We start from the raw sequence: 22,755 nt of genomic DNA, 5'->3' as shown, positions 1-22,755 counted from the left end.
GGGGGCATATAATAAGGAGACTGGAGGCAATGTAAACACTTACAGAAATGTATAATAGGAGGGTAATATGTAAGTTGGGAACTGATAACATAAACAGAACAATTATAAAATTTCTACATGGAACACAAATCACCATGGCTTCATCCCAAATGCACTGTAGTTCATGCAGGAAAAAATCACGAAATATCTCAAACTCTTTTAGCACCCACTATTGCATTCTGCATGCATGCTGTGTTCTTTTAGTAATGCTAATAATTACACTACATGGTATTTTTATCTTAGAAAATCTAAGACTGAGGAATAACACCAGCCCTACATTTTTAGAAAACAATTTAAATCACATCCTGTTTTCTCCTAGAACTGAGTAAAATAACATTTAATCAGTGCTTTGAGATGTTAATGAAAAGTTAAGATGATCTTCTCTTTACCAATATACTTATTATGACATAGAAACAGCTCAGCTTCAAGTTCTTACTGCTTACCTCTTCTTCTCCCCAGCCCCCAATTTGTATTTCTCAACCTACAGTATCTGGTAATCCACTTTAAGAATGAATCTCTTCAAAGAAATTTGTCCTTCCATTTCTTGTCTTACCTTTAAAGTGCTTTTGAGAATTCTCAGCCGGTGTAGTTTTTCATTCATTACAGGATCATTACATCTTTTTATAAATGATAGCTTGTATTCCATCTTGGTTGAAATACGATGTTCTCCTAGTGGTGACAGACTGGCCTGCTCCAGTGCCCTGTATAAATCTTGCAATGAGTCTCCTAACTTTTCTTCTCTACCTTCACCTGCAATGTCCAAAAAAAAAAAAGATAGAGAGAGAGAAAGACAGAGAAATGAATTCATTGCAATGAAGTTATTTGACACACGGAAAATTTATTAAAATATCAAAACTATCTGAAAAACAGGATAATGAATGACTATGAAAACACTATTATATTAAAAAACAACAACAAAAACCCACAGCTGCTAGTTATATTGGGTAACATTAGGTACAGGCAGCTAATTGTTTTAGAATGATCAAATAATAGGATTATTTGATTAACCAAATATACTCTTGATAGCAAATTGCCATATATATCTTGAGTCCAGCAAGTTCAAAGAATTAGAATACAAAAGGCACACAACATGGAAACAATCCTGCACATTATATTTTAAAACATTAATAAATATCCCTTATCATTATGCTGATAAGCATGGAAATGCTGATTAATAGAGCTCGCCTGGTTTAGCAATACTGAATGAACTGATTTTTACATTTTTCCAGATTTCATAAGATTGAATGGCATTCAATGGAGTATATTTGATTGTAAAAATCTTCCAATTGTGCCATAGAGGATTATTAGGTTTCATGTGACTGCCATAGTAATGCCTTGTACATTGTAAATATAGTAACTGATCATAAATTATCAATATTTTAATTAAAATGAAATATGGGAATATGTTTATATGCAAATATAGATGGGAAATATGGCATGTGCTAAGAGAAGCTACTTAGTATTTGTAAGACCTGAGGAGAAAATACTCCAGTTAAATATTTTTGAGAAAAAAATGAGAGACTGGCTCAATAAGGATCTTAGACATAGCTGAACAAATAAAACTCCCATCTTGTTTTTTAATTGCCTGAACACTAATGTCGTATCTTTCTCAACAATGATAAACAAAGATGAACTAGGATTTTGCTTGGAGTGGTAGATTGGAGTAGGGCTATATCATCTTTTTTTAAATAGATAGCCAGAATCATATTTAAGTAATTATATTGGCCCAAAGAGTAAATATGGAATGTTGTTCATTCCACAATGGTCCATGTGAATATTTTAGGCTTTCTGACGGTTTCAAAAAAAGATTCCTTAATTGGTAATGATACCATTTAACATTTAGATGTGCCAGGCAGCAAGGTAAATGCTTAATCTTTATGATCTCATTTAGTCCTCACAACAATACTAAGAGCAGATCTATTTTATCTTCATTTATAACAGGGCAGTATCTTGCTCAAAGTCACACTTAGTAAGTGGTGGAGCTAGAATTCCTTGTGGGCAGTCTGACGCCAGAATCCAAGATTTTAACAAGAATTCTATACTGCAAATTTTTTTCAGTTGTCTTTTGAAATGTGTATTTAGCAGTAGATGCCAATCAATGTGAGACTCCCTTAAAATGCAGCATTCAAAAAACTTTTCAAAATGACTGTATCTAAAACTATCAAAAAGCCCAAAATGTACGGTACCTTAACCTAAAAAGGTCATTTTTAGGATTAAAAAGTAGCTTTGTTTAAATTCCACATTCATCTTTTGGCTCTGCTACTGAAGTTAACAACTAATGGTAGGTATAGTCATTGAGTCCTTCTATTAGAAAATTCCTTGTTATCATCAGCACATGCTATCACTAAGTCCTCTGTGATAAATTTTAACTTCTTAACCATATATCTAAGTTAGAACTATAATCTAAAAATACAAAAATCTCTTTAAATAACAGCTTTTAAATTCTCTGTTGGCCCATCGCTGAATATATTCAACACCTAGAGGATTTTGAGGGATGGGGGATGGAAGACTGTAAAAAGGAGAAACTGCTTTGTGGGTTACGAACAAAATGGAAGCAAGATAGGGAATCTTAACTGAGAATGATTTGGCTTGAGGAAGGCACAAAATCATATGATCATTTAAAATAACTAAATGGAGTTGTAAAAACAAGGACACATTTAAACAGCATAAGTCTATTTCATAAAATCACAGGCCAGGAAAGAACCCTGAGGAATTATATAGTAGTTATTGCATTCTTTTTTTCCTCAAGGCAATACTGCATCTAAAGCCAGATGTAATTTCATAGAGTAGAGGGTGGGGTAGAAAATGCGAGGCCTAACAGATGTGAATTATAGTAGTTAAGGTATCAGGTGGCCTAATGTATTATTAGTTTTTTGGTTCTAGAAAGAAGGTGAAGGAAAAAGGGATTCAGATTTTAGTTTTAGGATTTAAGGGAAGCAGAGTATTTTTACATAGTAATTTTAATTTTAAAAGAACCTTCCTCCATATTACCTAACATTGTAGAAGGGTGCATATATTTTGTTTAAAAAAACATTTTGACCCAGTTTTCCCTCAGTTCTTAAAGCTTGTGAAATACTGGGGCAGATGACTGATTTTATAAAATTTCAATGTAGTTTTACTTTAAGAAGGATGAATGAAGATTCAATATATAAAATGACATACATAGGTATTAAACAATAAAAACTGAAAGTTTCTCCCCTGCTTGCTCTTACGGGGGAGAAAAGCATTCAATCAAAAGACAACATAATTCTACAAAGAATCTGGTTTGACAGCTGTAAAAAGAATTGAGTATGGATTTATCTCTGGGCAGCACACTTGAACAAGCAATCACAATGAGACGGAACACAGAAACATTTCCAAGTATAGTAATGGGATAGTGTGGCTCCTATCAGAGATAATAAGCCATCCCCTGCCCCCCATCCCCTACACATCATACACATACACTACACAAGACACAGTAGTGGGATGAGTAAGGACGAGGGACTGAGATGCCAGGCTACCACAAAATGCCACCAATTACTTAACATTTTAACACTAGACAAAGAGTCTTTTTATTTTCAAAAGGGCTGTTGGTGAGGGGCAGAGTCACATTATAAATCTGATTCACTGTGCTCAACAGTCAAAACAACACAGAACTCAACATTCAAGACAAAAACAGACCTTTATTTTCTTTTATAATTTTCAATTGGTTTCCTTGATTTTTCTCAGATGAATACCAATTAAGTCAATTGGGGCTACTGTTGCAACTGAAAATATGAAAGCACCTTTATTTTCTTCTCTTTTTGCCCTCTTCTTCATCTCCTTCTCACTTCTCTTCAGGCTTCTCTCTTTTTTCAACCCTTGATTTTTCTTCCTTTAGAAGAGGCTTGCTTTGGAAGAGGAGGCAAGCACTTGGTGAGGTCTGCTTCCTGATTGACTTTCTTTCAATGTGCCAGTTCAGCCACTGGAACACTGGCTGAAAACCAGCTCTTTTGCAATTTGAATGAATGTTTTCTGAAAGTTGGCAAAGTGTAGAGACCACATTCAAATCACAGGACATATATCGGAACTTTCTGTGATTCCTAATGAGTAACTGTATCACTGCTGTAATGAAATTTTAATCTGTATCTAATTTATTCAGGAAATCTGGGCCTATGCAGAAATAAATTTCCCCCCAAATTATATTTACGTTTACAACATGTAAATTAGTCCTGTGTCAGATTACATACTTTTGAATTCCAATTTTATTGAAGCAAAGAGTGCATATAAAATTTTCTTTCCTACATAAAATTTCAATGATTGATGGATTCGAGGATCATAATTAAGTTATTGATGAATTAACTTGTATTCTGTGCCGAGGGAGGGTCATTTATGGCTGTGTCATACTTGACGGGGTGAAAGAAGATCCTCTTTATTGTCCCTTTTATATTCTGCTCCACTATGAAATATTGTGAATCTAGGAATGTAGTGAGCATCATTATTTGTCTTTTTCAGGTTGCCTATGACCTCTAGGTAGTAAGTGATAAATGAAAGCCCAAAGAAAAGAATAGCTAATGAAAAATACCAGTTTGTTGGAATCTCTTGCAAATTGCTTATTAGAAGATAATAATGCATTTCTCGAATACCAAGAAGTCTTTGGTTGACGTATTTCTTACATTCAGGCTCAGTGGTTTCCAAACTTTTTCTGATTGCACACACTTATTAGTTAAAAAACTTCTGTTTTATCGAACAGAAACTTATATACATGTATTACTCTACAGTAATAGATAGAAGTTATAAAACATACACAAAAAGAAATTCAAAAGGATGAGAGATAAAACCCAAGGAAAAATTCCAATGTTTTTTCTTCCTGTACCTTAATGGACCCTTGTGTGCCCTACTTCAGAGACTTAGACTGTGACTTTTCCACGAGTAGAATTTGTCCCACTCATATTTGCATTTACACTTCTTCTACCTGGCACAGTGCCTCATGCAACCCAACACATTCAAACAGAGTGATGGTTTTCTTTACTTTATATATGAACTACTCCAAAGAGGGTTCCCTAACAGGTGACTGTGTAATTATTAGGACAGTCTATTGTATAATATTGTTCATGAAACTTGGCAACCTAAAATTTTACTCTAGTATCCACCCCATTTTCCCATCCCTGCAATGACAGTGTTGAAGGAGCATAAAAAATGAAAACAAAACAAATAAGTAAACCAATTGGGCTCTTGAAGAATGAAGCCAATGATGGATAATGAGTTCTGGTACATATGTAGGAAGGGATCTGTGATCTTGTAAAATTGGACAATGATATCCTTGTGGAAACAGTTGTTCCTTCTGCAATACAGCTGTGTAATGAGCCCAGAAGGTTGGGAAAGACTAAATCACAAATGGTAGAGAAGACTGGACATAGTCAGATTTGAGAGACATTCATTCTTGTACAGCTGCAGAGTGCTTTGAGGCTTCCAAGCTAATGATACCAAGTATGTGAAACACTATTCTTGTCACAAAAGGCAATTAACATTTGCATTGAGAACACCCGAATATTTTCTATGAATATGAATTTACTAGCAAGCCATAATGAATAGCTTATTTATATGTAAGGTGACAAACTTTTAATGGACTTAATGTCTTTGGAGGTTTTATGATAAGGATGATTAAGTATTCAGGGGTTTATACTATAATTTGAATGTTTGTAATTAAATACTAGCTCTCTTAATTCATGCTTTTATGTAAGTCAATCAGCTATGCCTAGCATTATAAAACTGGGTTTAGGGAAGGCAGTTTGTTATATCAAAAAAAAAAAAAAAAGCGTAAGATTCTAAAAGCTGGCTTTTAGTCCTCCGTCTGTAATCATTTGTTTCATATTTAGGGGTAAGTTATTTTCTTTTAGGCAAAGTAACAATACACAAACATTACTATTGGGAAATAATTTCTCTGAGTAAAGAAGTCTATTTTAGTGAGAAAAAAACCCTTCTCTTAAAAGAACAGTTTGAGTGACTCCACCAACATTTGCTACGTGTATTTTTAAAGAACATGTAAAGCCCATCCCTGTAATAATGATAATGTGCTTCACTGAAATCAAGTACTTGTGTCTGTCAATTCCTTCCTTACAACACTACTAAATCTTGCTCCATAAAGCTGTGACAAAAGAGATAGAGCTAAAGTTTATTCTATGCTTCTTTCTCTGAACATGTAATTTCTGTTAAATTATGCAGTTTAATGATAAAAATACATGACAGTGGTTGAATTTTCAGGGCACTACAGTATTTACGACAAGTAGTTCAGATGGCAAAATCTTGGTGTCCTTAGCATTGATTTATTGCCCCAAAGAAGAGAAGGTTCTTTGAAGGACAATCAAAAATATAAATGACAGTTTAGGTTTACCCACAGAATTTAGAAAATTTAACCACTAGGAATATGGAAGTCAAAGTGCTGGCTCTCAGGCAGGAATTCATAAAGGAGACAGTTTAAAACCAAAGCTAAGAGATGATTATTTTTGAAAATTAATGTGGAGTCACTATATTCCTTAATGAAAAAAAAAAACAAATTCTCTAGATCACAAAATTTTACTATGACTTAAACAGGGAGAATGACCCAAGGCAATCCCATAAATATTAAATGCCAATAAAATGCTTTTTGATGGATTTCTATATACCAGAACCATCATTTTATATATATATGTATATATATATATTTTAAAAAACACATTAAAATGGTTAGAGCACAGAGGCAATTGTAAGGCAGATCAATGTGATTTTATTCACAGACACAAATTCCATTTGTGAGAAAGAAGCACTGATTACTTCTTTTTAGAAAGATATTTACTATCAGGCATACTTAGCAAATTATTTAGCTATCTGAAAAGATCTGATACCAATTGGTCATATTTTTATTTTTAAGTAATTTATATTTTTACAGGTATTCACATTATGCAATACCACACACTGCGGTGACAGGAAGAAAAAAACATTTCAAAATACAGTGTTAAATTATCTGTTCATTGCACAGTATGAAATATCCATTAATTAGCATTAAAATTATTACAGTGTATCTTATCCAACTAAAGGAAATTTCACATCCACTACAGAAGAAAAATAAGCAATATTGATTGAGCCATAGGGGACCCAGTTACATAGTATTAAATAATATCTGAAGCTAGTTTGAAAGACATCCAGACAAAATACTTTTCAAAAATGAAACCCACAGCCTATAGATTCAAAATATTTTACAGAAAAGAATAGCTCATGCCTGCCCTAAGAGGCAACACCACTTGTGTACAAGTGTCAAGAAATAAGGAGAAAGTTAGGATTTTAGCTGAAGATTCTACAATAAAGCCTGGCATGAGAAATTTTCTTCATTAATGTCACCGAAAGCAGTCTCTGTGTTGTACCTGAATACACTTTATAATAGAATAAACATAATAAGTTTCAAAGCAAATTGTGTATACCTTGCCTTAATAGATTACACTTAATTTAGTACAATACAGCACGTCAAGTTTTAAAAATGCAAAATACACTTAATACATAATTTGCTTTCTCTGCTTTGCCTTAAAGAGGCCACCAAAGAGTCCATTAAACAGCCAGAATTTTCTAGTTATTGAAGCTGATCCCTCTCTTTTCCTGGTGTCAGGAGAACACAACTGAGGTGTTACCACACAGAGCCCTTTCCCAGTTAAGACCCTTTCCCCTTCTGTTCTCCCATAGAAACCGCAGTTTTCTGTTACTGTGCTCCATCTTGATTGGCTTTGATCTTATGCTAGTCCCAATGTAGAAAGCTCGAATTCTTCTTAAGAGTGGCCTGCCCCTCTTATATCCCTTTGGGAGGCCCCCAATCCAAAACACTTGATGATCTAAGCTTTTTACAAGTCTGTTTTCTGTTATAAACAGCAAGGACGAGGCCATTTTAGTTGCTTGCAAGAGGTTGATGTTGAGTCTGCGCCGTACCGACTCTCTCCGATCTAAATTCTCTAAACATTAGCTTATCAATCTGTGAGTCCAATGGGTTGAGTGCCAACAGAAGTGGATCCGATTTGGCATGGAGAGGTTCTACCAACTCTCGCAGTGTATTAGCCTAATATGATAAAGCAGTGATACAATATGATGAAAGACCTGCGAGTGCCATTATTTCCAAAGCATATTAGTATTTGTATTAGAAATACCATCATGCAATACCCATGAAGAGAAAGTAGAAAAATATGGCTAGAATTGCATATGGTTTTAATACAATGTCTTTCTGTTGGCATGCAAGTCTACTTGGCCATAAATGGGACACCTTTTGCTTTAAATTTGGTTGTTTGGAAATGTTAATCTCCCAAATATACACAATAACACACAGTGCAGAAAAATATTTTCCCACCACTATACTTGTATATGTACATCTATAATTTTAATCAGAATAGTTTATGTTAAAATATTCTCCATATACATGTAAAATTACCGTTTCTTTTGAGAAAATTGAAATTTCTATACGAGTTCTTTCCTCAAATTCATCCAATCAAGAAGCATGAAGAAGACCTCTCTAGTCTTCTGACCAGAAGGGTATTTGATTAACCTGATATATATGCTACCATGTCCTAATCGGTGAGACAGTGGAATAGCCTAGCTAGTATTGCTCCAATGAGGAGGCCGCATGCTTAACAACACAAAATGCCAAGAAATGAAAAGCTAAAACAGAGTGAATGTGATGAAAGGGTGACTTTACACCTGAGCATAAGCCACATGCCAAGGAGTTAAGAAACTGGAAGAGATGGATGTTTCTGAATGACCTGAGAAACTAATAACAATTTGGATAAAATAAACTGTACCCTCTTTTAGGTCATTTTATTTTGGATCTTGAGGAATCTAATAAATACTGTCAGCAGGAACAAACCAGCAATATTTTAAATCTCTAGCCTAGTGCATATTTTTATCTGCAATATCTTGTAGTATCTTTTGAGTCATACTGAGAAAAGAAGGAACAAGTTGGGAGAGAGAATAGAGAACGCATGTTGTTCATTATGTCCTCCCTTAGAAAATGGGGAGGGACACATCTTGCCTATAACACTGATATCTAGCAAACAAGATATAGCATAGTTCAGAAATCAGCAGAACTAATTTTTGTCTGTAACATTACACTCTTTTTGCAGAAATGGGGGTGTGAACTGAATAATCTTCATATATAGGTCAAATGAAACAAAACACAATACCTCAGTTTTTAGAATATTATAATACTGGAATGCTAGCTTTAGCTTCTACCACTTTGTTTCACAAGGTCATGGAATTTCACACAGCAAAATCAGAGGGAATCCAACCTTGGGCACAAGGTCATTTCTAAGTTTAAACTGTTCTTAATTTGTCTAAGCAATTCAAACATTTTGAAGTTATTTTGAACACATCCTTTGTTTCCCCACAGAGATAAGGTTACATGAACCTTTTAATTTCTAGTACACATTCCTTAATGCCCACTTAACCCATACTAAACTGAACTAGATCCCTGGTAATCAAGTCACAATTGCTGAATTCTATTGCAAGAGACTGGAAACATCTCCTCAGTTTAGCTCCTAAAGGATGGTGGAGGGAGAAGTACTATTTCAAAATGGCTACAACTAGCTACCAGTTAGTGTATGTTGGCATAAGAGAAGATAACTCCCTAGGGCACGGTATCTCTTCAACTACTAGTGGTCACAGTACCAGTGACTACTGAATCTCAGGGTCAGGGTGGAGTTGCTTGTTAAACACAGATTTCTGGGCCCTACACTTCATCTACTGAATCAGAATTTCTGGGTATGGAACTCAGGAATCTGCATTTTAAACAAGCAATCCAGGTGATTCTTGTGCCCACTGCAGTTTGAGACCTCTTGCTTTAGGTCAGTCACACTGGCTAAGGGCTGGTTGGAGTAACACCAATTTTTGCACTGCATATACAAGTGGTTTCTAAGTCAGAAGCCCTGAGTTTGGGGACTTCACATAGCATTTTATTTTTAATCCCATCACCAGTCTGACATTGTATCACACAGCTTAAACAATTTCAGGATTTTTGCTGAGGAATCGGATGGAAATATCTTGGTCTACTGAGATTATGGCAAAATGAAAGAGGTCTTGGTAAATTTTAAATAAATTTTTTAGAACTATACTTTTTATGTAGTGTTAAATAGTACCTATTTATATTTGAGGCAAACAAACAACTACAACAGCACTCCTACACTCAACTCCACTATGTGTCTTGGCATGTGCATTATGAATCTTAAGTATAAGTGTACTGATGAGCCAGGTGGGTCAGAAGCAAGTGCACAAAGGGCTGCCCGTATATGGCTAATCTAATGAAATCTCTAAAACACAAAAACCTACTTCAAGATACTGTCCTTCTATCTTGGACTTCTGTGAATCTCATGTTTATGTGTCTTTAACTTTTTACAAGTCCCATTCTGATTCTCAACACTCCTTCCTTTTCTCTCCCTTTAAGTTTTCACTGGGCTTTCTCTTTCTTTGTGTTCAGTTCCCAATTATTACCCTTCTCCTTTGTAGTGGACAACTTCATTTATCCTGACACAAAGTCGAAATAGGCAAACCAGTTAAAATTATTATACAGACTAATTTTATTCCTCTTTTCTAAAAGAACAAATGGAAATTGCATGTTCTTTAGAAAAAGGCATGCTGGGCACAGTGGCTCATGCCTGTAAGCCCAGCACTTTGGGAGGCCGAGACAGGAGGATCACTTGAGGCCAGCAGTTTGAGACCAGCCTGGGCAACATAGCGAGACCCCATCTCTATGGAAAAAACAATAGAAGGCAGAAAAAACATAAATTATATAACTCTTGATTATTTTGTTTTCTTTTGGCTGTTATTCTAACTATAAAAATATTCCCTACTGCTGCTGTTAAAATCAATTTCACTATTTACCAAGCTTTTAGCCAATTACATTTTGAAATGACAGCAACATATCTATGATACCACAAAGAAAATCAGTAATGCTTCTGTTTGGCGTATTATTTAATAAATATTTATTAAGCTACTACTCAACACTGAAACTTCTAATTGTGAGGCCACCAGCTTAGTTTAAGAAGAAACAGATCTTGTTTCCCTGTTACTATACTCCTGGAGATTTGAATGATGAACCCAGATGGAATGCCGTGTTGAATCATGTGTAGAACGACTTATTCCAGTGAGATTCCATGTCCATGCAAGTTCCTTGAGACACAGATTGAATTTGCATAGGAAATCTTGAGGAGGATGTTTCTTTCTCTTTTTGCTTTATGAATTTAAACATTGCCCCAAATAAAACTTGACCGCCCAAATAATAAGCAGAAATAGAAAATCTGGAAACATAAGTTTTAGTTTTAGAAATATAATCTGGCTTCTATTAGTGACCTGCTAAAAATAGCTGATGATACTTCAATCAAATGCCTGAGGAGGATTAGATTATAGAGGGGATAAGGGTAGAGGTACGAACATCTTCAAGAAAATGATTAAGGCTAAATATAAAACAGGTGAAAATAAATATTTTCTTTAATGAATGAAAGAGAAGAAAATATTTTAAAATGGAAGTATTTAAGCTAGATGAGCACTTACAAAGATTCCTAATTCTGTTTGAGTTCTAAGACAGAACTCAATTCTATTTCACTCAGTTCCATAATCAGCATGCCTGAGGGCAAATTTAAGGGCAAAGCCAAAGACTGCTTGTCTTAAGCTACTCGTGGATAACAAAGGTCATCAATAGCAGATATTCAAGTCTATCAAGAGTAACACAATTCTACTCCTGGGAGAGTAGAACTGTTTTGTGTTTATTTTGAAAAACCTTATTTACTTAACATAGTTATCTGCAGCCTACCCTTCTTCTAAATGTATGTGTTTAGATTTAAGTTTTTCTTTTTCAAAAACAAGAATATCTAACACCATGAAATGATAGTGATAATTACTTTTCTCTATGTAAGTATTGGAGAGAGTGGGCTCATACTTTGGTTCAGAATGTTCAGACCAAAACAGAGACTTGTTAATTGTGGTTTGAGTATTATCTGTCCAACTTTTGAGGGCCTATTTTCTCATAAAAGGTTGACTTCAAAAAGACTGGATATTAAAGATTTTATTTGTTTATTTTTTAATACCATAGGGAGAAGGAGTTGGAAAATATTTTTATGAATGTGAAGCAAAATTTTCATGATAAAGTATTATTTTTCTAAATAAAGTAACTAGGGAAAGATAATAATAGTTTGTGTTTATACTTACAGCACTTATGGAGTTCTTTAATTCACAATTCCAGGTCAAATAAAATATTTGATGAACCTAAGCCATAGGCAAAACAGGTAAGAAAATACTGTTTCCAGATAATTTGAGTGTTCCTCTAAATTCCCAAATCACAATTCCATCCTGTGTGTATAAATCACAAGACATGGAGTATTTCCTTATGAAAGTAGTATTTCATCTTAATGTACCTACTGTTATATTATGACCTTAGAGTGCCATTTATGACTTAATTACTTATCCATGAGTCTATCACACATGCTGACTTTCTAAAATCTGCATTAAAAACCACTATCTGAAATTAAGGCAGATCTGAAGTACCCTTTAAGTGAAGTTTTTACGAAATAACTGAAGACATCTTTCACATTTAATAGTTACAGAAGTACTTAACATGTTATTTTAATTTACAACAAGTTTATTTTCAATGAAGTGTCTGTAGATATTTCAGGAAAATGTACTATGGAATTTTGACACATGATACTGTCATTGCAAATGTCCCCATTCAGATTTTAAAATGGAAAACGGGAATAATGAATTTTTATAGAAATATATTGTTCAGTACAGGTTCAATGGGTGCCTATGGGTGTATATATATATATATATATATATATAATATCAAATGTTAGGAATAAATATACAAAGACAACAGTCTCACCTCAAAAAGATTATGATATAGTTGTATACCTCCTTCCCACTTCTATCTTAAAATTTTATAGTTAAGAATTATCTACTTTATTTGACTTGATATTTGACTCCTCCATCCTAATCCATCCATATTTTTAAATATTTCAGGAGATGTTATTTTGAGGTTATTAATAAAAGAATCACATTAAACTCCAATGAGACAACTTTAGTAAAAATAACCATTCCTGGGTAAGGTTTTCTTTCAGCAATGTAGGTGGACAGCAAGCTACTGGCAGATTGGGTTGCTTTTGAAATCCATTTTATGATGAATAATGACTTAATTTAAAATAATCTCCTTAAAGTTCTCGGTTCCAGTTGAAATAGCTATAGAGATAACATAGCTGAAGTCTGAGACATGAACCCCCTACAGAAAATAGACTTTTTTTTTTTTAACTCTCAAATACTTTAGAGATGAACAGTGCAGGTTTTAAATTTATGTGGATTTTCTACCACCACCTTGTATGTTTGTATTAAAAGGATGTAATTAGATTTTATTCAGCCTGGATGATAATCAATGTGAAGTAACTCAGTGATGAGAACTGCCAGTCTGGTGAGCAAGTGAGTCATTCAACACTTCATTTGTGACTATATCTGGTCTGCCAAAATGAAAAGGCTAATTGGGATCAACTTTATCAACATAGTTTTCTTGCCTATTTCCTTTAATAGGTTCTTTTTGGTCCTTCAAACCCTATTAGGACATTCTCTTTCCTACCTGATAAGTACTCTGAAAAGTAGTTCCAACCTTATCTGAATCTTGGTTCACTTATATGACTGGGTGGTAAAAATGTCTTCAGAACACTGATTATACGTCTACTACCCAAGCTATTTAATTTGTCCATCACACTCGACTTGAATTTTCCAAATTGATATTCTGGTGAAATAATAGGTAAGGGGTACGTGTACCTGGGGAGTTGGGGTTATGGAAATATATTTAGTATGTTCACTTCATCAGAACCCACTCCAAGTAAACAAAGGACTTAGCCCTTACATACTTCTGCCACGATGCTGATCAGCTAACTTGATCTGTGGTCAGTAAATTTTAATGCTATGCAAATTATACTTTTACTGCTCAGCTTCTTTAGGAAGCAACCAATGGCACACCTTCCTAAGTCTTGAAAATTTGATCTAAAATAAATGTGTGTGCATGTGTGTGTATATACATATATATACACACATTTATACATACATATATATATACACATATACATGTATTTATATATACATATATATACACATATACATGTATTTATATATACATATATATACACATATACATGTATTTATATATACACATATATACACATATACATGTATTTATATATACATATATATATACACACACATACATTTATTTTAGATCAAATTTCAGACTGGTGTGCCAAGGAGGTTATTAACAAAGCATTAACATTTAGAAGTTATTTAAGGAGGAAAATCAATATCACCATCTTTATAATATTGCAAGTTCAGTTAGAAAGAGTAAGCAGAAGTTTATTTCAGGCTTCTACAATCATAAAGAATGTTACAGTATGGGAGGAAATAATGTCTTTAGATTTTTAGCATAAGAATTAATTCTTTTCTTATTCTGCTGTCAGCACTCCTCCACACACAAACAGAACTATCTGTTGTATTCTTCTTGAAAAGAATTTAATATTTCACTTACTTTTACAAGTCAGTACCTCTTTTATTACCTAATTTAATCATGAGGAATGACATGATACTGGAGCTAATACTGGATGATATTCTTCTAATAAAAATAACAGTAATCCTCCCAAAATCAAGATGGCAGTACTCTGAGGACAGAATATGAATTTAGTGTATATATACACACACTAAAATAAATGAATATATATATATATAACAGTAACATAGATCTTTGTGAACTTTTGTCCTACAGGTCTAGTCCATCCTATTCTTACTCTCATATTAAATTCATATTCTATCCTCAAAGTACTGCCATCTTGATTTAGGGAGGATTACTGTTATTTTTATTAGAAGAATATCATTCAGTATTAGCTCCAGTACTAATGGGGGGTACTGACAGCAGAATAAGAATTGATTCTTATGCTAAAAATCTAAAGACATTATTTCCTCCCATACTGTAACATTCTTTATGATTGTAGAAGCCTGAAATAAACTTCTGCTTACTCTTTCTGAGTTTGCAATATTCTAAAGATGGTAATATTGATTTTCCTCCATCAATAACTTCTAAATGTTAATGCCTTATTAATAACCTCCTTGGCACACCAGTCTGACATTTGGGATCATTTGCTCATTAGCAACTCTGGCAAGAAGGAGCTGCTTTAGGGGCACTGCCAATTGAATTTAAGGACAATGAAAGATACCTTCCTCAGCAAGGCAAGTGCCAAAGAAAGGTAAGAAGAAAATTCAAGAAACATTTGTAAGAATCTAAAATTGTATCTTGACAGTTATTTATCATTAAGATTTTTTCTTTATGTCACATTTGTTATAAATCTAATCTCTCACCTTAATCCATGGTATTTTCACATTCTTTTATTTTCTAATCTACAATAATTACATCATAAACAATCCTCAAAAATCCCTATTGTTAAGTCATCTGCATATTCCAACATTCAAATTATTGTATTTTTAGGCATTCAAAATATATTGTGTACATGACAAGAAGAAAAACATTAATTTGGTAAAAATCACTATAAAATCATGTTTGTAAGAAACATAGCATAGATGTAAACAAATTAGCATTAATGTTCATCTTAACTAAAAACCAAGTAATGAGTTTTCATATTCAATCTTAGCTGTCTTGGAAATTGTTGGTTGTTAAATTTTGGACCAGCAAAGTCATCTTGGATTTGGGATGGAAAGCTATTGAATCTAACAACATATGAAGAATATGCTTTTTAAAAATGCCCTATTGTATATTAATTTTCATTTTTCCCTTCTGACAAAATTATATGGCACTGCCCTTTTACAGAAAGTTCCACTAAAGAGTTAGAGATATGCTGACTCTCAATGTTCTTATGGAAAAATACAAATGACTTTATAGCCATTGCAAAAGGTTCCCAGCTATATCTGTGTTTAACATTTAGTATTACATGTTGAATTTCACACTCTCCAGTGTAATTACAGAAAACTGGAATGATACAGGAACTTCACTGCAGTGAGAGTTCCTCCTGCAAAATTCAAATGTTTGAAATGTCAGAAAGTTCTCTGTATCCTACAACATAATTTGTATTCAAATATAGCAACGGATTGCTAATTTCTTGCTAGTAAACAAAACAAAAAATTCATTTATGTTAATAAATTTGTTTCCCATCTGTAAACTAATTTATGGCACCTTTATGGTGCTAGCTTATTCATAATATATTTTTAAAAATAAGAACAATTCTATGTTTTATTGAAGTCAGAATTTTTTGGAATTCCTATTTAGTATATGTATTTTATTAAGCAAGGACCATGTTGCCTTCTCTAGGGTAAAAAACACAACCATGAAAGTTGAGATGCCATCCTAAGTCGCTTTGAGGAATGTGCAAACCAAGGGGTGAATTTGGGATTCCCAACACCACTTAAGACTTCCTACCATCTCCTTTGACTGGTGCCATTTTCTGGGAGGGGATGGCAAAAAAATAATAGCAGCTGTAAAGTATTTAGTATCTCCCTAACAAATGTGATCTTCAAAGAACTCTGTGGAACTTTGACCCTATTTGTGGTACTAATCTGTATGTGTGTGTGTGTGTGTGTGTGTGTGTGTATTATATAAGGGTGTATACGCATGAACACCTATATACACATACTAACACTACAAATTTACATATGCAAGAATATATTAAAAACTGGGCTATATGATCTTCTATAGCTAATTCATCAGATCTGTCTGGATATGCTATAACTGGATTTGTGGTGATAAATTACATTAGTTCTTCCTTAAGTCCATGCATACTTATGATCAAGGTTCTAGAATAACTTCTCATACTGATTTTATTGGAAGTGCAGAACTAATCTAAAAGATACTAATATTGGATTTAGTGACAAATTTAGAAAATTTCAAACTAAAAGTCACATTTTTAAGCCCACCATCAAGTGAACATTAAATGTGTGAACTACTATTTAGGAATATTGTCATATAATTTGAAATGAAACATTATTCCTTAGTAATTGACTATGCAGAGTACACACCATGACTACAGTACACACAAAACCAGAACCTGACCAAGGAAAATGTCATTTTCTTTCTCCTTATTTTAAATCTTCAGCACCAGAAAGTTTGTTTTCTCTTTGTGGAAAATCAATAAACACTTTAAAAGCAGAAGCAGGAACTCTCCTTTAACAAACTAATATACTTTATAAAAGGCCTTGGGAACCAAGGCCTTAGTTTTAGCCATATGAGGAATGGTTTCACATCTTAGTTGTGTGGGCAGATCTGGTCTCCATGGTGATGAAAAAGTCAGCCAAAGAAGTGGAAAGAACTGTGGTACATTGCTCCCAATAGAAACGGCCAAGCTGAAATCAAATGCAGCTTTTGTATTTAGCGTGGACAAAGCCTGAAGCTCCAGTGAACTGGTACTTTACCTCAGGTTGTCATGGCAACCTGCTAAGAAGGGTGGGTTACAGATACCCATATCAACTTATTACTAAGATGTAAAATCAAAAGCCAGAACATATGGGATAAAAGTAGTAAGTTATTCACTAGTTCTGAATTTGGTTTTCTTAAAGAGGAGCTAGGAATTTAATGGAGGTATTGCTGTTTTTGCAAAATATCATATATTCTAATTAGTATCTTTTTTCAAGGAATCCTAAGAATTAGCACTGAAAAACTTTTACTCTTCAATTTGGTGTTAACATTTTGAAGGCAAACCAATTTAGCATGTTAGCTCGGTAATAATAATTATGATACTAACATTTGCATTTCACTTTCTACTTTACAAAGTACTTTTATATGCAATATCTTGAAAGAAGATGCAGGAAATGTGAGAATTATGAGTTTTTATTTTATTCTACATACTGCATGAGAGATTAGAAGGTGGAAATAGATTAAAGCATTAATGTTGCATTCTTTAATAGTTCTTTTCAGGTTACATGCATTTACTCTTCAGATTTGCAAGAGGTGATTAGAAGTAATGTTTCATCATGAGAGAATACACAGAAACACACAATATATCAGACTCAGCATCTGTAAGTAGGAATTGGTAAAATCAGTGGTATCTCTGAATTTTACTCATGAATCTACTGTTTTATGTCTCCACCAAATGATAGATAAATAGGCAGAAATATTTGGATTGTTTCTATAAAATGTATAAAGTAGAACTTTGAAGGAAAAATTGAAATAACTTCTGATTAGTCACCATATGAAATAATTTTCAAACTGGTATCCAGACTTAATTCTTGGGAATTATTTATTTATTTATTTATTTATTTATTTATTTATTTATAGATAAGGTTTTGTTCTGTCGCCCAGGCTGGAGTGCAGTGGTGTGATCACAGCTCACAGGAGGCTCAACCTCCCACCCTCAAGTGATCCTCCTACCTCAGCCTCCTGAGTAGCTGGTACTACAGGTGCACGTCATCATGCCTGGCTAATTTTTGTATTTTTTGTAGACATGGGGTTTTGCCATGTTGCCCAGCTGGTCTCGAACTCCTGGGCTCAAGCAATCCTCCTGCCTTGGCCTCCTGAAGTGCCGGGTGTGAGCCACTGGGCCTGGCCAGTTTTTCTTTTTTTAAAAAAATCCCAATATTAAAAATTAGCTACAAAAGGAATCATGTCAAAGCTTAAAATGCTAAGAAAGGGTTTTGACTCAAGTGGTGGACTCGTTTCACTGTTTATACATGTCACAGTACATGATTTTTGGACACTGGTTAAAATTGGAAAGTACACTAATTATAATTTCTAATAAAAGGTAAATTGTTGTAAATGTGATTGGAAGATCAGAACAACATTTTTGCTTTACTTGATTAACCATATTAATGGTGCTGCTGTAATAAAACCTAAAAATTTTAATTCCTTTTATGTAGGTCTAATATATATATATATATATATATATGTATGTGTGTGTATTATATACATATATAGTGAAAAATATTTTGCTAAATTTTAATCTGTTTTAAAATTATAAGTCTGAGGGGCAATATGCAATTAAGAGTGTTCACTCTGCTGTCACAATGTCTGTCTGAATCTTAGGTCTGTTATTAAATAGCTGGGAGTCCTGGATTATGCTATCTAAACTCAGTTTCCCCATCCAGAAGATAAGGATAATAATAGTATTTCCCTTACAGGTTTGTTGTAAGGATTAAATGAATTATATTATGTAAAGACCTTAGAATAGTGCCTGACACATAGTAAGTACTCATTAAAAATGTTAGCTATTATTTGTAATAGATTAATGTGTTCAACAAACCTATAAAATTTAAACAAAATGCATCACACTATAGGTGTTTTGGCTTTACCTTGAGAAAGGCAATTCTACTTTAGTATTTTTATCCATGTGTAAAAATATCTTCTCTTTCTATATGAGAAAGAATAAAAGATTCAGATTTATGGGCATTCTTGGCTTTGCAGATTGCATTTCAAATCCAGACTATGTGGCATATCTTTATAAAAAAGATAAATCACTAAAATGTCTTTGACTTTAACAGAGAGGTATCATTTATAGAAAACATAAAAAGAGTCTTCCTGAGACAGCGGTGAAAGTAAAAGGACAAATACATATAATTCAGTCATTCTATTCAGAATGCCCTTGACATCAAATTTAAAATTATTTTATTCAAAGACTGATCAGTTAATGATGTAAACCTGACTGAAATGAGTTGAGATTTGCTTTAGAATGGAAATAGCAAGTTAAAATAGCTTCAGTTTTCATGCTTCTTCATGATTCATTATATGATCATTGAATATATTTCACTAAACAACTGAAACGTAACACACAAATACTGTTAATACAAATGGGATTTATTTTCCCTATCAATGGGTGTTTCCCTCTTGCCATTAGATAACTTACTTTACACATTGATATAGTTTGGCCCATCCAAATCTCATTTTGTAGCACCCATAATTCCCATGAGTTGTGGGAGGGACCCCGTGGGAGATAATTGAATCATGGGGGTGGGTCTTTCCCATGCTGTTCTTGTAAGTCTCATGAGATCTGATAGTTTTAAAAATGGGAGTTTCCCTGCACAAGCTCTCTCTCATTGCCTGACCCCATCCAAGTAAGATGTGACTTGCTCCTCCTTGCCTTCCACCATGATTGTGAAGCTTCCCCAGCTATGTAGAACTGTAAGTCCAATTAAAGCTTTTTCTTTTGTACATGGCCCAGTCTTGGGTATGTCTTTATCAGCAGTGTGAAAATGAACTAATACAGTAAACTGGTACCAACAGAGTGGGGCACTGCTGAAAAGATACCTGAAAATGTGAAAAGTGACTTTGGAACTGGGTAACAGGCAGAGGTTGAAACAGTTTGGAGGGCTCAGAAGACAGGAAAATGTAGGAAAGTTTGAAACTCCCTAGAGACTTGTTGAATGGCTTTGACCAAAATGCTAATAATGGTATGGACAATGAAATCCAGGCTGAGGTGGTCTCAGATGGAGATGAGGAACTTGTGGGGAACTGGAGCAAAGGTGACTCTTATTATGTTTTAGCAAAGAGACTGGTGGGCATTTTGCCCCTGCCCTAGAGAATTGTGGAACTTTGAACTTGAGAGATGATTTAGGGTATCTGGTGGAAGAAATTTCTAAGCAGCAAAGCATTCAAGAAGTAACTTGGGTGCTGTTAAAGGCATTCAGTTTTAAAAGGGAAACAGAGCATAAAGTTCGGAAAATTTGCAGCCTGGTAAGTGATAGAAAAGAAAATCCCATTTTCTGAGGAGAAATTCAAGCTGGCTGCAGAAATTTGCATAAGTAACAAGGAACTGAATGTTAATCACCAAGACAATGGGGAAAATATCTCCAGGGTATGTCAGAGACCTTGGCAGCAGCCCCTTCCATCACAGGCCCAGAGATTTAGGAGGAAAAAATGGTTTCGTGGGCTGGGCCCAGGGTCTCTCTGCTGTGTGCAGTCTATGGACTTGGTGCCCTGTGTCCCAGCCACTCCAGCCATAACTAAAAGGGGCCAAGGTACAGCTTGGGGCATGGCTTCAGAGGGTGGAAGCCCCAAGCCTTGGCAGCTTCCTGTGGTGTTGAGCCTGTGGGTGCACAGAAGTCAAGAATTGAGGTGTGGGAACCTCTGCCTAGATTTCAGATGTATGGAAACGCCTGGATGTCCAGGCAGAAGTTTGCTGCAGGGACGGGGTTCTCATGGAGAACCTCCACTAGGGTGGTGCGGAAGGGAAATGTGGGGTCAGAGCCCCCACACAGAGTCCCTACTGGGGCACCACCTAGTGGAGCTGTGAGAAGAGGGCCACCATCCTCCAGACCCCAGAATGGTAGCTTCACTGACAGCTTGCACAGTGAGCCTGGAAAAGCTGCAGACACTCAATGCCAGCCTGTGAAAGCAGCCGAGCAAGGCTGTACCCTACAAAGCCACAGAGGCAGAGCTGCCCAAGACCATGGGAACCCACCTCTTGTATCAGTGTGACCTGTATATGAAACATGGAGTCAAAGGAGATCATTTTGGAGCTTTAAGATTTTACTGCCATGCTGGATTTTGGACTTGCATGGGGCCTGTAGCTCCTTTGTTTTGGCCAATTTCTCCCATTTGGAATGGCTGTATTTATCCAATGCCTGTACCCCCCAGTGTATCTAGGAAGTAACTAACTTGCTTTTGATTTTACAGGCTCATAGATGGAAGTGACTTGCCTTGTCTCGGATGAGACTTTGGACTGTGGACTTTTGAGTTAATGCTGAAATGAGTTAAGACTTTGGGGGACTGTTGGGAAGGCACGATTGGTTTTGAAATGTGAGGACATGAGATTTGGGAGGGGCCAGGGGTGGAATAATATGTTTTGTGTCCCCACCCAAATCTCATCTTGTAGCTCCCATTATTCCCATGGGTTGTGGGAGGGACCCAGCAGGAGATAACTGAATCATGGGGGTGGGTCTTTCCTGTGCTGGTCTCATGATAGTGAATAAGTCTCACAACATCTGATTGTTTTAAAAATGGGAGTTTCCCTCCACAAGCTCTCTCTCTTTGCCTGCTGCCATACATGTAAGACGTGACTTGCTCCTCCTCGCCTTCCACCATGACTGTGAGGCCTCCCCAGCCATGTGGCACTGTAAGTCCATTAAACCTCTTTTTCTTTCCAGTCTCAGGTATGTCTTTTTTTTTTTTTGAGATGGAGTCTTGCTCAGTCGCCCAGGCTGGAGTGCAGTGGCAAGATCTCAGCTCACTGCAAGCTCCGCCTCCTGGGTTCACACCATTCTCCTGCCTCAGCCTCCCGAGTAGCTGGGACTACAGGAGCCCACCACCATGCCAGGCTATTTTTTTTTTTTTGTATTTTTAGTAGAGACAGGGTTTCACCATGTTAGCTAGGATGGTCTTGATCTCCTGACCTCATGATCCACCCGCCTTGGCCTCCCAAAGTGCTGGGATTAGAGGTGTAAGCCACCGTGCCCGGCCTCAGGTATGTCTTTATCAGCAGTGTGAAAGCAGACTAATACATGCTCACGTGCAAAATGTTCCAAAGTTTTTTCTTCAAGATGCAAACGTAAAAGAGTCATATTGAAGAGTTGCTTTGTAATAAGTGCCCTCTGTGTTGAATTCTTGCTGTCTAATCCAAAATCAACACACATTTGAGCTTGTCATCATGGTAAGCCATGTCACTTCCTAAATATTACAGCTTTCCCTGAATATAGTTTCCTCTCTTTCCATCTCTTTCATGATGTGATGTCTAGTCTTTGATCTTATTAAGAACCAGCTCCCTCCTGAATTCATTTCCTTATCCAATT

General features: G+C 35.2%; 1 protein-coding gene across 4 annotated transcripts in view; it reads right to left on the bottom strand.

Annotated features, from left to right (window-relative positions):
- CNKSR2 (connector enhancer of kinase suppressor of Ras 2) overlaps positions 1-22,755 on the bottom strand; it is a 277,648-nt gene that overhangs the window by 4,949 nt on the left and 249,944 nt on the right. For all 4 annotated transcript variants that reach the window (XM_030807378.1, XM_030807379.1, XM_030807380.1 and 1 more), the window contains one exon: positions 593-789. In XM_030807378.1, the coding sequence (XP_030663238.1) occupies positions 593-789 (197 nt within the window). The remainder of the gene's footprint in view (positions 1-592; positions 790-22,755) is intronic.

This window comes from Nomascus leucogenys, chromosome X (genome assembly GCF_006542625.1).
Source record: "Nomascus leucogenys isolate Asia chromosome X, Asia_NLE_v1, whole genome shotgun sequence".
Lineage (NCBI taxonomy): Eukaryota > Metazoa > Chordata > Mammalia > Primates > Hylobatidae > Nomascus > Nomascus leucogenys.
Note: the sequence above shows the minus strand (reverse complement) of the source record. Positions and strands in the feature narration are given on the sequence as shown.